The sequence below is a fragment of the Nothobranchius furzeri genome, chromosome 9 (genome assembly GCF_043380555.1).
Source record: "Nothobranchius furzeri strain GRZ-AD chromosome 9, NfurGRZ-RIMD1, whole genome shotgun sequence".
Classification (NCBI taxonomy): Eukaryota; Metazoa; Chordata; class Actinopteri; order Cyprinodontiformes; family Nothobranchiidae; genus Nothobranchius; species Nothobranchius furzeri.
The window spans coordinates 1914994-1933001 of record NC_091749.1 but is presented as its reverse complement, the minus strand read 5'-3'; the positions used below and the strand labels follow the sequence as shown (position 1 = coordinate 1933001).

Here is an 18008-nt window from a genome sequence, read left to right as displayed (position 1 = left end):
AAACAATGGAGAGGATCATTTGTAGTGAAGCATAGAGCAGGTTTTTTTCATATTTAAGCTTAATTTATTATCACAAAGTCAATCCTGAGCCAAGCTGAAGTCTAACTGTAACTGAGTTTGTGAATGAAAAGGATCAGACTGCAAACCAAAAGGGAATCATATCAATGTAAATGTATAGAATGGATGGATGGACACAAAATTATTTTTCTGTTGTGTTGTTTTCACAGAAGTTCAGCCAGTCCTCTCAGGACCTCAGTGGGAACATCACAGTACTGGTTCCATCTCATGACGTTCTGAACAACATGAGTACAGCTGATAACGTATTCTGGACCAGCCGACACCGCCTGCCTCACTTTCTGCGGTCAGTAGTTGAAACTCTCGTCAGTGAATACAGAAGTTTCCACAAGGATGGTGGCTAACCCAGATTTGTGTGGCTCTTAAGTGTAGCGATAAAATCTCAGGAGCGCCATCCAAGCAGATTATAACAAATATCAGATTAAAGGGACAAGGTGTAGTTTTTATCGGTAATCTCTGGAAATATCAATTGAAATGTTGTTAAAAATGAATTAAATGACGCCCAGTTGTTGAAAAATATTGTTGGCTTCTTAAAACATAACCATAAAAATCAGGTCTAAAAGACATGGGAGCGGGTTTCTCTCGGGGCGACGCCATATTAGATGCCATGTTTCCTTCTATGGGAGCCCTTGAGGAAAAAATGCATTTACTGATTTGTAACAAATGGTTAAAAAAACAGCTCATTAAATAGACATTCCCACTGACATTAGTTAGTTAAGCTCATTACACAATAGAAATGATAGAAGCAACAGATCAAAGAGAACAATAGATATAATAGATGCAATAGATCAAAAAGGTCAAAGGTCCTCAGCTGTCAATCAAGCTGATGTTACCTAAAGTCAGACGTAGTCTATTAGCTATTTAAACAGTTAAGCTGACCAGTTTTTAATTATGTTCAGAGGCTTCTTCTGATAATATTAATCATACATATGTTCATGGGGATAGGGTTAGCGCTATCTAATAACGCTGTTTCCTGCCAAACTTCATATTTTCCCAATACATTCGGTTAACTTTGACAGTTAGGCTCAGCTTCAACTGCAGTTCAGTTCCTTTCCAGCGTCTTCATTTATGAGTTGTTTTAATTCAGCAGTATACATTAGAACATGTTGCCTTCTGCTCCCACTCACATGATGCCCTTTACCACTCCTACGTACTCGAGCTCGTACCCTGGAATTCGCCCCTGGCCTAGCATACATTATGTCCTCAAAATATCACTCTGGGTGTTTTCCTTCATTCTTTTCTGCATGTGGGGCCCACTTCATTAGTTGATCCAACGTGTTTTTGGATACACTTCTGAATTAGAGGTTTAAATCGGTGCAACAGTGCATTCTTTCAGTGATCGTGTAATCTGCACTTTTTTTTCTCTCTGTGTGACTCACGTAGCCTCTACCTCTGGAATAGTTCTACCTTTCTGTTTTTTATTCTCCATTGCTAGGGTTTTTCCTAAGGTTGACATGTCTCATGATCTAGGGTGCATTTAGTTATATTTCTATATTTATAGAATTGACAATGATCCTGGGTCTTTTGTGTTGCTGCGCAGGCTTAAGCCGGGTGGGCACTGTGCGACTTTTTCACTCGCAGCGTTCAGCTTCAGCTCAAACTACGACTTCCTCGCAGGGTAGATCTCACGAGCCATGTGCTCACACTGCACGACCCAGTTCTCGGATGCGACCTGACTGCTCACACTGTACGTCTGGTAGCAACACGTCGGCCCTAAAAATATGCTAAAAATAGCAGTTTTTACACAACACGTCAGACTTTTTTGTCTTGTCTTGCCTGTTGTCCTTCTGGAGTGCTGCAGGAGGACACACAGGGATTTATGGGGGTTGGATGAGGAAAACGAAATAAAGAAAGTAAATCTGTGTTTGTGATCAGTTTAATTTGACATGAACACGACAAACACGCTTTCTTGACAATCTTTGTGCGTAAAAAAACGTGTAGAAACAAAAACGAACAACGTGTGTTATTAGGGAAATAGCGGGGGAGCGGTGTTGATACGCCGTGAGCGGTTCGGATACCTTTTTGGGTCGCAGCTGCTCGCAGCGCCGCTTCAACAGTGCGATACCCTCACGAGGGACGAGCAAAATATTAAACACGCCAGAAGTCCTTGCGAGCTCACGATTGCTGATCGGTAGCTGGTCATGTGGTGTTAATCATCTCTCGTAACCCCCTGTACACGACGCTCGGAGCAAAACTCACCCCGATCTTGTGGATTCTCGCACGAGTGGAAAATCGGCTCAAAACAGTGAAAAAGTCGCACAGTGTACACCCGGCTTTAGTCAATGGATCAGTCTTTTCCCCAGAGGGGAAGGGGAGGGGAAGGTGCAGGGATTGCTCTCATTAGCTGAGGACGTGGTGTGACCAAAAATAGTTCATCAAGAGCATTTACGTATGTAAACGGCTGTGAATGGACACAAGAACCTGGGTATGAACATGTAAGACCACTCGACTGCAGAGTGACACACGAATGGCCAGAAGTTTCATTAATCAGGATTTTGGCCAAAAATTCTAAATTTCATTTGTAGGGTGGAATATAGGACAGGTTCGTAAAACGATTTATAGATGAGGGCGCAATAGGGTGATTCTTCATGGTTGTGTTCTACTTGTCATTTCGTGCTTCGCGTTCTAGAGCTCACTTCTTGGTGGGAATCTATTCAGTTGAAGATCTGGAAGGTTTGGTGGGAAGCAAGATTCCCACTCTGGACCCCTCCATCCAGTGGGAAATCAGAAATGTCAGTGGGGTAAGAACATTTTTAATTTGTTTTACAACTACATACATTTCTGTCTGATGAATGTGATTTCCAACAACGTTTATGTTTGTTTATTTGTTTTTATTGAGATGCCCATTTTCTACTGTTAAAACAGTTCCTGGGGTCATTGCATCATCAAATGAACATAAATAATGCATTAACACTGAGCAAGCAAGCAGACAAATGTGGCTTTATACACACAGCATTCATACCAACTTTACAATACACAGAGTACAAAACTAAAGAAAAAACTTTTCGCATCAAACAACAGGCAAGAAAATAAATAAACTATCAGACAAGCCAAAAATAAGGAAAATTAACAACCACAAATATTCACAACATTTTCCTAATGAATATATTGACCTTTTGGGCGACAGTGGCACAGGAGTTAAGTGCTCGCCCCGTAATCGGAAGGTTGCAGGTTCGAGCCCCGCTCAGTCTGTCGCTGTCGTTGTGTCCTTGGGCAAGACACTTAATCCCACGTTGCCTGCTGGTGGTGGTCAGAGGGACCGGTGGCGCCGGTGCTCGGCAGCCTCGCCTCTGTCAGTGCACCCCAGGGCAGCTGTGGCTACATCGTAGCTCATCCCCACCAGTGTGTGAATGTGTGTGTGAATGGGTGAATGACTGGTTGTGTTGTAACGCACCTTGGGGGGTTCCAGGATTCTAGAAGGCGCTATATCAAATACAGGCCATTTACCATTTTGCACCGACGTCACCGAATCACGTGGGCCCACCATGGTGGACTTCAAAAGCATGTAAACAGTGAGGGACACCAGTACTAAACACAGGGAAAAGTTGAGCCTGAAATTGTTTTTGTGATCAAAACAAAATCAAAACTCCTCCAGCATTCCTTCCACTAGTTCATGCCCAGTTCAGTTATCAGAAGAAGTCGCGCATCTAGCCGGAGCACATAGAGAGCGGTATGCTAACTAGCTTACCAACGTTAGCTTATGTTCCCTCTGCAGCTGTTCACCGATGTAAACATGTTCCTGACTTTGCCTAAATTCACCCCTCTGGATTTATAACTTTATGTTATAAACAGCGTTTCACTTTACACCAAAGCTGATTGTTAAAAAGTCCGGATCCCTACCAGCTTCTGTTGCTGGTGGTGCTACCGGGTCCAGCTGCTGCTCTCACACCGGAATGAGAAGATCTCATATAAATAAATAAATAACGTCATTTTAACACACGTAGTCATACATCGGAGCTTTGATATTGTTAATAATTGTCTCGCTTTACACTACAGTGGACGGAGCGCAGCCTCTGTGGTGAAATACCCGTCCATCAGGATTATCAATAACTCATATAAACACATCACATTTATCCCTGTCCCCGTCTTCCTCGTGAAATAAATGAACGTTAATCTTTCCCGGTAAAAACATGTCCGCTGCAAATCTGAGGGCTGCTAGTCTGCTTGATTGATCCTGCAGTTCATCTCCGTCCTCACTGTCCATCAAAGTTATTAAAAAGAAAAAAACGAGTTGAGTGTACGTCCTTGTCTGTTAGTGCAGCCGACCACGCAGCAAGCTAAAACCATTTTACTGTCAAATCAAATAAATAAAAGCCATAAAAGGCTACAAACTGGCGTGTTATGACTACCTTCACTGGAGTTCCTACGGGTGTAAACTGACTTTTTGCCGTCCATCATGGCGAAGGGGGTGGTCACATGAGTGGCGTGACGTTGCGTGTAAAGGGTCAATTCAAATATTTAAAGGAATATTAATAACTAATCTCAACCATTTACAAAAATCACAAATATGTCTCTGCGCAATAAAAAATTGAGGTAAACAATTATAGAATAGTACTTGTAAACCAACGTGTTTTAGCTCTGTTTCTCGGCTTCAGAAGCAAGAACAAAGAAACGGGAAATAGAATAGAATAGAAAAACTTTATTGCCTGACACCAAGCGGTTACAGAAATTTGTCATTGAACAGGGCTCATCATCATCCACCTCATCATTCACACTTTCATAGAACAGTAAATACAATAAAAAATCATAAAAACCTAAAATACAGATATAAGCCTGCCATCGTAATAAAACGGATAGACAGTATTTTTGTGTGATATGCTTGTCAGCCACTAGATGGTGCCATTGGATAAGAGAAATACTCCATCTAGCTGCTTTAAATTAATAATATGACAAACATTAATGGCAATCTCATCGGTAAGTAATTTTAATAACACTAGAGTCCACAAGACTCGAGTCTACGAATGCCAGAAGGTCATGCGTGAAACTTTCATTAATTGTAAAACACTTTTCAGTGTATTTACAGTCATTAAATTAAAAGTGAATGTAGATGATTTATTACTCAATATTTCCTATGCGTAAGAATTGATTAACAGTGACGTCCTGTAGCATATGCGATTATCGCAATCTCGGTTTCTCTGGTGTTGCCAGATAGGGACAGGAAATTAAAGTTTAAGTATGTCTCCTGACTTGTGGACTCCTTTGGCCCTTCTTGTAATCTGTTTATGTGGTGTAATGGAGTAATACAAGGGGTGGCCGGGGGGGGGGGGGGGGGGGGGGGGTAGAGCGGGGAGGAGAACCAGGGGTTAGCATGTTGGAAGCTAATAAAGGGAGTTGAACTCGGCAACAAGGTGTTCTCATTCTGCACCCTACAACAACATACACGACATGGTGTCAGAAGCTGGCTTGCTGTGAACCACTGAGAGATAAGTTTACATATTCCTGAGATGGAAAGCGGCCAGGAACAACCTCAGCCTGGAGCGGTGGCTGCATCGATGGCGGCAACACCCCTGATGGCGACGTTTACTATCAAACCGCCCGAGCCCTTCGACTTTTCCGAGCCTCAGGAGTGGGAGAGGTGGACTAGGAGATTTGAGCGGTTCAGGGTGGCCAGCAACTTGGACTCGTCCACGGATGCAAACCAGGTGAACACTCTGGTTTACTGTATGGGCGATGAAGCCGATGACGTGCTGAGCGGCCTGGACCTAACGGCCGCTCAGCATCAGCGGTACGACGCGGTCAAGTTAGGCTTCGACAGGTTCTTTGTTCCGAGGAAAAATGTAATATATGAGCAGGCTAAATTCAATAACATGGTCCAGCAGCCAGCAGAACCCGTGGACGCCTCCATCACGGCGCTGTATGCTCTGGCGGAGAGCTGTGAGTACGGCAACTTGCATGATGAACTTCTGAGGGACAGATTAGTGGTGGGGCTCAACGATTCGTCATTGTCTGAGAAGATGCAACTTGATAAAGACCTCACCCTGGCAAAGGCTATTACAATGGCCAGACAGTCAGAAGAAATTAAGAGACAGCAGTCAGACTTGAGGGAGTCAAGCGACAACACAGCAGCTGTGGACACGATGCAAATTAGGAGAGGAAAACCGTTCAAACAGAAATACAAGGAGTGTCCGCAGGGACATCAGAGAAACCTGAAGTTGGGGGGAAGCACCCAAATCAAACTAACAGAAACCAAATCATGTGGCAGGTGTGGACGGACGCCCTTTCATTCAATGTCTCAGTGCCCAGCTAATTCAGTAGTGTCATAACTGCGGGAAACGTGGTCACTTTGAGAGGATGTGCTAAGTCAGTGCATGAGGTCGCTAAAGATGTCGATGAACTGTTTCTGGGTGAGATAGCCTCCGGGGAAGATCCATGGATGGCAGACATTAACATAAGAGAGAGTACAATACCCTTTAAGATTGATACGGGTGCTGATGTCACAGCCATCCCAGAACAGGTGTTCAAAGAGATCATACGCAGTGAAGGGAGGCTTAAGGATGTTCCCAGGTCCCTCTATGATCCTGGGGGAATAAAACTGAAGGTTGTAGGAGCGGTCACGGAAAAGCTCTCATATAAAGAAAAGAGCATTGTGGAGACAATCTTCATTGTGAGAGACCTTCAAGTGTCTCTGTTGAGCAGACCAGCATCCGTGGGCCTTAAGCTGGTGGCTAGAGTCGACATGATAAACAAAGAGACAGTTAAGCTAGCATTTCCTAAACTCTGTGATGGACTGGGGCTCATCCAGAGACCATACACCATTAAGCTAAAACCCGATGCTAAGCCATTCTCCCTTAAAGTGCCACGTCGAGTTCCACTACCCCTTATGAGAAAAGTGAAGGATGAACTAAGTAAAATGGAACGCATGGGGGTCATCAGCCGCATAGAGACGCCAACAGACTGGTGCTGCGGTATGGTGGTGGTGCCTAAAAAGGACAAGGAAGAAGTCCGCATCTGTGTAGACATGACAACCCTAAATGAGTCAGTATGCCGGGAAAAATATATTATCCCCTCGGTAGAGCAGACCTTGGGCATGCTGTCAGGAGCTCTATATTTCACAAAGCTGGATGCTAATAGAGGGTTCTGGCAAATTCCCCTGTCACACGAGTCTGCGCTTTACACCACCTTCGTCACACTTTTCGGGCGGTATTATTTTAACCGCCTCCCCTTTGGCATTTTGTCCGCCCCTGAGCGTTTTCAAAATATGATGGTCACAGAGATCCTGGGTGGGCTAGAGAGGGTAGTCTGTCACATTGATGATATTCTGGTATGGGGGCCACAGAAGACCAACATGACGCCAGGGTCAGAGCAGTGCTGGAACGGGTAGAAAAAGCAGGGGTGACGCTTAATATGGAAAAATGTGAGTTTGGAAAGACTGAGATTAAGTTTCTGGGCTGTCATTTCAGCAGATGGCATACGGCCGGATTCAGAGAAAACAAAAGCAGTGATGGAAATGGAGGAACCCTCCAACGTGAGTGACCTGAGAAGCTTCTTAGGCATGGTAAACCAACTGGGGAAATTCCTGCCCAACCTGGCTGAAAAAGACAAAGCGCTGAGGGACCTGCTGTCCAAAAAGAATCAGTGGTGCTGGGGTCATGAACAACGGGAGGCCTTCCGCAGTCTCAAAAAGGAGCTTTCCACTACGCCGGTCCTCCAACTATATGATCCGAACGTGCCACTACAAATATCAGCTGATGCTTCGTCATATGGACTTGGGGCGGTGATGCTCCAGAAAAAGAATGTGGTATGGTCCCCGGTCGCCTATGCTTCCAGGTCATTAAGCGACATTAACGACGCTATGCTCAGCTGGAAAAAGAGGCTCTGGCGCTAACATGGACCTGTGAGAGGTTCAGTGATTTCATCCTGGGCTTACGGTTTGAACTGGAAACTGACCACAAACCTTTAGTGAGTTTATTAGGGGGACAGGCCTTGGATGCACTGCCTCCCAGAGTACAGAGGTTCCGGATGCGCTTAATGAGGTACTCATACAAAATAGTGTATGCACCTGGGAAGACCCTCACAACTGCTGACATGCTTTCCCGCGCTCGTCTCAGAGACAAAACTACCCAAGTGGACAATACACTCATGGAGGACACTAACATCTACGTGGATTCAATAGTGAACAACCTCCCCATGAGTGGCACATATCTGACGGGACTTCAACAACAGTTGAATGCTGACAACATCTGTTCCCAAGTCCTGAGGTTCTGTGCGGAAGGTTGGCCAGATAGAGATCGCATACAAGGGCCAATCAGACACCACTGGCATGAGAGAGCACACCTGAGTGTACATAATGGACTGTTACTGCATGGCACGAGATTGGTTGTCCCTGCCTGCACGAGGAATGATATTCTAGACAAGATCCATGAAGGGCATCAGGGGGTGGTCAAGTGTGGGGAACGTGCCAGACAAACTGTGTGGTGGCCAGGGCTGAGCAACCAGATACGTGAGCTAGTAACTGATTGCAGGGTGTGCATTAAAGAACGAACAAACGCCAGAGAACCACTCCTGCCGAGCACACTTCCAGAGAGACCTTGGCAAAAACTAGGAGCAGATCTATTCTACCTGATGGGGAAAACATACCTTCCCCTTCAGAGCGGGGAGGAGAACCAGGGGTTAGCATGTTGGAAGCTAATAAAGGGAGTTGAACTCGGCAACAAGGTGTTCTCATTCTGCACCCCACAACAACACATACCAGTCCCTGTGTCTTGTCTAGGATGAAGTGCTTGCTTGTTTTTGAATCTTGCATGTGTGTTGATTTGTCTGCCTGCTGTGGTGCACTGTGACAGTTTTGAAACCTATCTTAAATGAATAAAGAGAGTTTGCTCTTGAACCAGCTTGAGTTTATTCAGTAAAACACGCTGCGTCTCCTGTGTGTGCTCACACCTAACACTCACACAAACTGTTTCTGACTGTTGTAAAAACGCCGTAAAGCTCGCCACTGTTGGAACGCACATCCTTTACATGCACCACATGTCCTGATGTGAGACAATAAAGAACTGAACTTATTAGGGTTATGGTTGCCAGCGGCCATCTTGGATCTGGGATAACCGGTTGGAGCCAAAACCTATGATTTGTCACTGGTCATCAGTCCCTAGAATTATTTCTTCATAAATTACTTAGAGCAATCCAGTTGAACATATTTATGGACTTTTGTTACAGATGAAGGATTGAAGCTGAAGAGTAAACACACACAAAATCTTTGATTTGTTTTTGTTTAATTTCCAGACGATCCAGATTGGAAATGCATCCATTGTGATCCATAACCTGCCTGCAATCAATGGCTACATCCACGTCATTAATCAGGTCTGATCCGGAGCCAGTTAGGTCAGAGAGTTTCATATCAAATTTGTTTACATACATGATCTACCATTCATGCCGTCCTTTCCATGTCCTCTCTGTCCCTTCCTTACCGCCTCTCCCTTTTCTTCTGTCCCCTCAGACTTCTCACAGGTTTACCTGTTCTGTCGTTTCCTATTCCCCAGCTGCTTAGCATTATTTTATTTCTCTTTACTGTTCCCTTTATCTTTGTTAAGCCTCAGTATTGTCAAGTTCCTGTTTGTTTAGTATGCTTTTGTAACAGTGACCTTTGACCCCTGTGTTCCCTGTTTACATTTAGCCTCCTTGTTCTGTTCTATTTTTCCCATCCATTCTCCCCCAGTGGAGTTTTGTTTTTCCATATTAGGTTCTGTGATCCTTTAGTTATCCTCCTTGGTTGTTTAAATTCGGTTCCAGGCTTTTTGTGGTATTTTGATTGGCTTTTTGTGCGTCTCAAGCTTTATAATTTGGTCTTTTTCTATTTGTGTTCTACCTCCGTTACTCAGTTCTTGTCTCTCTGGCCCAGTCCCAATCCTCGCACTTCCACCCTTGGATCGCCCTTCAATTGCACGATCCCAACCTAGGGTGTGAGTACATAGGGTGTCTTGATTCTCAAGTATGGAAGTTGATCACGCCCCTTTTGCACCCTTGATCCGCACTTCACCCAAGTCCACATCGATGCAAACTTGGGTGAAGGGTATTACCCACAATCCATTGCTGTGGGAGAAAAGGCTGAAGTTCCTCTTCTGAAAGTATGTATCTTCTAATGAAATTAGTTCACTTTGACAATTAGGTGATGCTCTGAATGTTTTAGACAAATCAACAGTGAATTTAAATGTATTTCAAATTATTATTTGGCTGTTTGTTTGAAAGTTGATATTAAAGGTTTTTGAAAAAAGTATCACAGCGACCAGCATCCAGTCATGCATTGTGGTTGATGACTCAATGCTCCCTGTCTCAATTAGGCAATTATTTGCACACTTGTGTACTACGCACTTGAAGCCTTACAGCGCCATGGACATAGTTTTGAGGGGGGACAGGGTGGTCAAATGTCCCTCCTCCTACATTTCCCAAAGTCAGTTTTTGTCCCCTGCACATTTTACTGTCCAAAAACAATATTATGCTATAATAAAGGGACTATAAGGAAGTCTGACAGCCAAAACATGTATAGAAATAATAAATGTCTTCTTCATACGTTCTCCTGCAACGCCCTGGTCCTGTAGAATGAGCCCTGGCATTTTTACAGTGATTGCCTGTTTTTCTGTAAAATCACAGAAAAAGAGAGATGCTCGGGTCGAGCAGGCTGCTTCATGCGCGTTCACGCTCAGGCATCGCCCGCAGCATTTGCTATCCGTAGCTTTAGCAGCAGAGAGAGAGGCAGTGCCACTTTGTCGCTGTTCCTAACGCCTAGTGACAAAGCTAGCTACATTTCTGAGGACCCTTAGCTACTTTCTGTAGAACTTTCTTCTAGATATTTCCTGCTAATTAGCAACAAAATAGCCGTTTTCACTCCGAACCGTTCTTTGGTTTGACGTTGTTTCAGCTGTCATCAAGGATATAAATGTTACAGAAACTATGAACATCTGTAGTGCTCCAGATCTGAGCATAATTTATTTGGAGTTACTTTTTTTTACAATAATATGTATTTTTACAGTAAGACGCCCCAATTTTTATTTGAGACTCGCTGAACGGCATTGAATTCACAGATAAAAAGATGTGGGTTCAACTTTCATTTTGGAACAATTTTTCAAGCAAGGGAAGGGAATGATCTGAGCATGCAGGAGGACTGACCCATCATCAACCTTTGTCGGCTGTGCTGAAGAGAAAGGTACAGAACCACATTATTTAATTAATTAGCTGCACGTTCTCCTGTCCTCCGGGCCACACACACACACACACACACACACACACACACTGTACGTTCGGCCGGCCGATGAGAAAGTGCAGCTGCAGAGACAGAGGCACATTATTTTTATTAATTTTCTGTGTTCTTCTGTCTTCCGGACCACACACACACACACACACACACACACACACACACACACACACACACACACACACACACACACACACACACACACACACACACGGGACTGTCTCAGCTGTTATTTTCGTTAAGGAGTGTGCACGTACAGCATGCACACCTCATGCACGAGCTTACTTTTGAAGCTGCAGTTAGGCGTTAGGCCTGAGTGGCAATCACGAGCACAAAAACTTCAAATTTCCTTACAGTCCTTTTAAACAGGCACTGGTCCACAAGGACCAAGTGGAAAAACGCTTGTGTTGAAGCCTGTTTCCCAGTGGAATAATTCATAAGCTCATCTACTGGCTCTGCTGATAGTTGCTAACGTGTGATTGGCCATTCCTGCCACCTGTATACTTGACAGTTCTGTTTTCCTGACATTGCATAAAAGAGCCTCTGTAGTGTTAAGGTTGGTTTATGCTTGACGCGGCCGCGAGGTCCGCACGGAAAAGTTGCGTCATTTTGCGTCATTTTAACAACCACGCCCCTCCACCGCGCTTCCGCACGGCCCAGAATTTCCGCAACGCGCACCTCGGAAAATTTCTAACCACGCGGACGGACGGACGCGGAAAAACATGGCAGACCGGCAAGAACTAGTATGGCAGAGGTTGGTAAATACAGACATTTGTATGATTCAGCTCTCAGAGATCACCATGATCAACATGTTGTTAATAATTCTTGGAGAGAAAAGACGAGGACGCTGTTAAAAATGCTGGAATGCCATGTTGTAAACAGTAATTTCTACTTCTACTATGGTGTAGTGTTGGATGCATGCCGTAGAGCTCCATGCTGCCCCCTAAAGTTTGGGAGAATATTGGCTCACCGCAGAGACGAGCCGCATGAACCATAAACGCTGCGAGTTGTGAAGCGCGTTCCATCCGCGAGCCGCATCACCAAGCGGAAAGTAAACGCGTCAAGCATAAACCAAGCTTTAGGCTAACCCTACCCACCCCTCCCCCGGTCCTCGTGCCGGTTGCCCCCCCACCCCCACCCCCCACCCCACACACACACACACACACACACACACACACTTCTAAAGTCAAAACTACATCCATGTGCAGCGCACTTACTCCAAGTGCGCTTTGCTGAAGACTGCAGGGCGCAGTGCGAGTTTTGGGATTGGGCTTCAGTGTCTTTGTGTTTTTCCCTCAGCACCCCGCTAACCAATCACACTTGCAACGGATCAACACGCCTGCTCCCTGATTTCCTCATCACTCCTCAGTGTATTTAAGCCTGCTCTGTTCATTATTTTTTGAATGCTGTAAACTATAGTGATCCTTTTTCTCTTTATTTTCTTCTTCTTCTTTATTCTGCTTCCGTACATTTTTTGGCACACATCTCCTCTTAGTTTTTGTGCCATTTCAACAAATGTGGTATCAAAATGTTCAGCTCATTCAGGACATGCCGGCTGTGACTTTTGGTATTGATACTTTTTACAGTTTTGAAATATTCAGCTTTTAAGTGCATATTTCTCCCATTGGAATACATGTAAAACCCTTCAAATTCTCTAAACTTATGTCTGGTCTTTGAACCTGAACTACTCGAGCATACTTCAACCTAGGAACTTCAAACAAGTGTTAAATTAATCACAAGATATTCAGCTGTGCTGGTGTGATTCAGCTTCTTGATATGTGGTACCATTTCTGTCAGAGCCCAGTTGAAGTTTTAGGTACCTTTTGTGATCTTTCAGGAAAAGACACCACAATGGAAGAGATAGGAGCTGGAAAGTGACTTTGTGCTAGTGGAGGAGATCTGCTGAATGAACTGTAGATCCTATCAACATGAGACTTGCACTGAATGATAGCGGCAGGGACGAAATTTTGATTTCAGAAGTGGGGGGGACACAGCAGGCTTGTGCGGATTTGGGGTGGGGGTGTTATGTAAAGACCCTTTGACACGTCACATGCCCATCTCAATAATTTTTCCATCCTCAATATGTATATATATATATATATATATATATATATATATATATATATATATATATATATATATATATATATATCAAAGTTAAAAAATGTACAACTCTATTATCATTAATATTTATTATCATTATTGAAGTGCAGTTTTGGCTGTTGACAATGGATAGGCCATTGTATTTATTGTTTTGGGTCTTTTTTTATTGTTTTTGGTGCAACATTTTCTAACAGGGAGTGAGATTCTTTTTTTTATTTAATTTTTGTTTGTTATTTTTATTCATTTAGAAGTTCTGGTTCTGGACATTTCAATGTTAAATGAAGGTTTATTTGTTGCATTTTAAAGGGTGTACTTGCATTATTATGATATATTAACATTATATTAGTGGTTATTTTGGTCTAGATAATGTTGACAATGATATCGTTTATCATCAACAATTTGTTGGACAAAATATCGTCCAGCAAAATTTGTTACTTTCCCAGGCCTAGTCAAAAGTATAAAAAGTATTTATACATAAACGGTCCCTCCTGAGATCTGGCCGTTTGTTCATTTGCTGTGTTGGACATGCTGAACTAATGTTTTACACATGATCATCACCCTAACATTTGTCACAATGATCAATTTTATGTCTATCGTATCTTCATTATTTCAACCTCACCTGTGAGCCTCCAGCCTCTGCTCCATCTCCTCCAGGCTCTCGTCCTCCATCTCCTACAGCCTCTCCTGCTGTACCTTCACCGGTCTCTCCTCCTGCATCTCTGTCACTCACCTGAAAAAAAGATGCATGAACTATAAACAGTGGGAGATTTTGGAATGGAACAAACAGAAATATTTACAGGATGGTTCTAGTATGATTCACAATTATTATTAATATAATGTGTAAATTATTCATTACCAATTTGAGTGTATAAAAACATATTAAATATGTTTTTTCCCTTAAAAGTGTTTAAACAGTTGTTGCATTTCAATACACAAAAAAAAATGGAAAAAGTAAGATAAATCTAATGAAAAGTGTACATCTTTGACATTAAGCTTAAAAAAATCTGTTGACGATGATGATACTGTTCATTTTTCAGAGCTTTTTAATGTGAACATATACATTGCAATAGATAAGTTTACAATAAAGTTAAATGATAAAAGTTTTGAAGTTACACTTCTACTACTACTACTACTAGTAATAATAATCATGATGATAATAGTAATAATAATAATAAATAATAATAATTATAATAATACGAATAAATTGTGTCTGAGGAGTCAGTTATGTGGAGGAGATGAGTTTGTAAAAGTTAGTTTTGAGTATGTTTGTGAAGGAGGAGGTGAGTCTGAGCTTAATGCAGCGGTGTCACATGTTCCAACTTACGTTTTGACTTTGAAAGAAGTCTCTTATATCCACTTTCGTTTGTTGACATGCTGCCGCCTGGCTGTGCATAACTACCAAAGACTCACAAATGAACACTTATTCAAATGTTATATAATGGAAGCTGAGCTGAGCTCTGATATTACACAGCGTCTAGTTGACGATGTGACTCAGTACCGGTGTTCCCTAGCGGCTCCAAACTAGCAAAACAACGTGAGCACGTTCTGTTTACAACTTGGAGTGACAGCAGCAACAGCCAATAATACGTTAGCAAGTATCAGCAGAGCCAATAGATTAGCTTTTGGGCGGGTCTAATAGGAAACCGGTTTCCGTTTCGGTCCTAGTGCTCAACCAAATCCATTTAATGGAGCGTAACATTGTTTTTGGACGGAAAAAAGTGAAGGGGACCGAAACTGCCTTTTGAAAAAGTGGGGGGGACATGTCCCACCCGTCCCCCCCCAAAATTACGTCCCAGGATAGCGGACAGATATACCTACGTTTTGAGCTATAATCTATGTATCTGTTCAAATGATTGTGACCTATAGAAGGCTTTTTAAGCTTTAGATTTCAGCTCTGAGGGAGATCTTGGCTCAGTGTGCAGCAGAAGGGGTGACACACAGCTGCACCTTAACTCACTGAAACGTGTTCAAGTGGCTGCTACAATCACATCTTTTACATTGCAGACATGACTTTATATAAAACACTAGTGATTTTTGTCAGCTTCCAGGCAGTCTTTTTTATTTTTATTTTTTTGCTGTAAATATTACGGTTGTTTTGCTAACGAGCGGACAAGTCCTTTCCAGTCTCACTGACTTCAATGTATTTTGAGCTGCACACTGTCTGACTGAAACTCTGACAAAGAGCTGTCTTTCCAGTCTCTGTTCTCCTCCAAATAGTGAGCAAATAATATGTGGTTTTAGTTAGAAGAGTACATTTTGTCATTTCAGCTGATGCAGCTGAGTTTTAAAAACCCCTTTACAAAGAAGGAAACACCTGAGGGACTGAACATTCCTGGTAGTCCAGTGGTGAAACAAGATGTTGCCAAAAGGGTGAGACCTGGGTTCTATACCCGTCTTGGCCTAAAACATTTTTCACTTCGGAAATGTATCTGAAATCATACTTTGCAAGCTAAACATAAGTTGATTCATCTCAATTAATGATTCAACCCACATGTACTGTTTTAGCGCCCCCTACATACAATTTAAACAGGAATAACTCCTGCAGAGAATATTCATGTGGCCACTTGCTGATTTCACTTTAGCTCCGCTCCCTTACAGACATTTCGCCCTGAATAGCACATGCATCGTTCCCTTCACGCCAAACTGACCACAATTGATATTTCTGTACCAAAAATGTGATCAATGGGGTTTCTGCTGAATCTAGAACAGCGCCCCCCGGATTCAATTAAACTTTCATTACTTCTACAAACAAGCTCAAAGTGTACCAAAATTGCTGCGTGTCATCACACAGCTGTACTGAAAACATGTACATGCTCAGGATTTCACATCCCTTTAGCTTTGCCCTCTCACAATCACTTTCTGCAATTTTTTTCCACCAAATTTTTAAATTACTTTAGCTTTACTACATTTGCATTTTACTTCTTAAACTCTGTTTGCGCGTTTCAATACATTAAATATTTTAAGCTATTTGGAACAACTTGGCTCATTTCACTAATTTCGAGCAAACAAATTAATTAAATTAAGTGATTCAATGCAATGCTTTTCAACTTTTTAGCTGTCCACTTCTTTTAAAATATGTTCACATATTTCTGTTTTCTGCTAAAGTAGTTTTTTCTCTCCATCCTTTACCTACCGCATTAAGCCGTTTTAATCACAGTCATTTTGCTCCCTAAATCTTTAAATAAATTCACCTCATTTAGCCATTTCAGCTCACTGTTCTGCTTCCATACATTTTTGGCATTTACCTACTTCCACAACTCTTCAGATATTTACACTATTTTGGTATCAAAACGTTCAGCTCGTTCAGTTTATGCAGGCTATGACTTTTGGTATTAAAATATTTTTTACTTTTTGAGATGTTCAGCTTTTTCTTCGATTTTTGGTCCCATTGGAATACATGAGAAATCCTTCAAATCCTCTTGATTTTTTCACAAAATCCTTTCAGCTATTTGAACTTGAATAAGTTGGGCCTACTTTAATCTACAGACTTCATTCGAGCATTAAAGCACTCACAAGACTTTCAGCTATTTCCGCATGACTCCGCTTGTTAAAATCTTCTACGGTTTGTCTACAATCACCGTTTACGTTTTAGGTACGTTTTAGAAACGTTCAGAAATGTCTCCTCCTCCTACAATGGGAAAGTATAGGGGAGCTGACCCATTTCTGTTCCACTTCAGGCACTCTCCTGAGAGAACCGTAGGTCCAATCAAAATAAGACTTGCACCGGATCAGAGCTGATGGATGTACCTCCGTTTTGAGGTATAATTTGTGAAGCTACTCCAAACTCTTTGGTCGTCGTGTTCATTTGTTAGAGAATGTTTGAGATTATGTTTCTGTCTCCCACACAGACAAAGTCCTGTGACCTGGAGTTAAGGCCAAGATTCTTTACAGATTTTTTAACAGAGAGAGTTGTCTCATATGACCACATATCTTGTAGTCCATTAGGGATTTTCTCGAAACCAGTAGGTTTTTTTGTCTGCTTCGAAGTGATGTCTTCGGTTTTTCTGTAGGTGTTACGGTTTTTCTGTTACTAGCCTCAAAAAGAGGAGAGACCCTGATTTTCTCTCATTGAAACACAGAAACAGAGACTTTCTCTGCTGATCAACTTCAGACAGCTAAAAATTTCTCGTCATAGCTTCTAGACAATTCAAGGTAGGCACACAACACTTCACACAGATGACAACCAAAGACTTCTGCCGCTCACGCTTTTTGAATTTTTCCAATCGGTGCAGCAGTGTTTGAACGGAGATGAGACGTGTCAGAGGTCTGAAATGACATCTGAGCAGCTGAGCACTGTTAACTGCATGATTTATGAAATCTTGAAACAAAAATTTACACCGACCACAGCTTTTGTAGTACACTAATGCTTTTCTCAAATTCAGTAGGTTGTTTTGTCAGCTTCAAAGTGATGTCTTCAGGTTTGCTGTAAGTTTTACGGCTTTGGTGTTACAACCATCAGAAGGAGAACTGTGCCAGCTTTCCTCCATTTTAGAGAAGGCTTGTGTGGCTCACAAACAGCTGAAATGTTCTCCTCATATCTTCTGGAACAGTGGTTCCAACCTTTTCCCAAGGGACCCCGTTTTTTACCAGTAAAATGTTTGACGACCCCCTCCCATTCTCTCTTCCAGTACAAACATTATTA

General features: G+C 42.5%; 1 protein-coding gene across 2 annotated transcripts in view; it reads left to right on the top strand.

Annotated features, from left to right (window-relative positions):
• The window catches only part of stab1 (stabilin 1), a 263769-nt gene that overhangs the window by 109038 nt on the left and 136723 nt on the right, over window positions 1-18008 (top strand). For both annotated transcript variants that reach the window (XM_070554590.1, XM_070554589.1), the window contains exons 29-31: window positions 228-361; window positions 2705-2816; window positions 9298-9375. In XM_070554590.1, the coding sequence (XP_070410691.1) occupies window positions 228-361; window positions 2705-2816; window positions 9298-9375 (324 nt within the window). The remainder of the gene's footprint in view (window positions 1-227; window positions 362-2704; window positions 2817-9297; window positions 9376-18008) is intronic.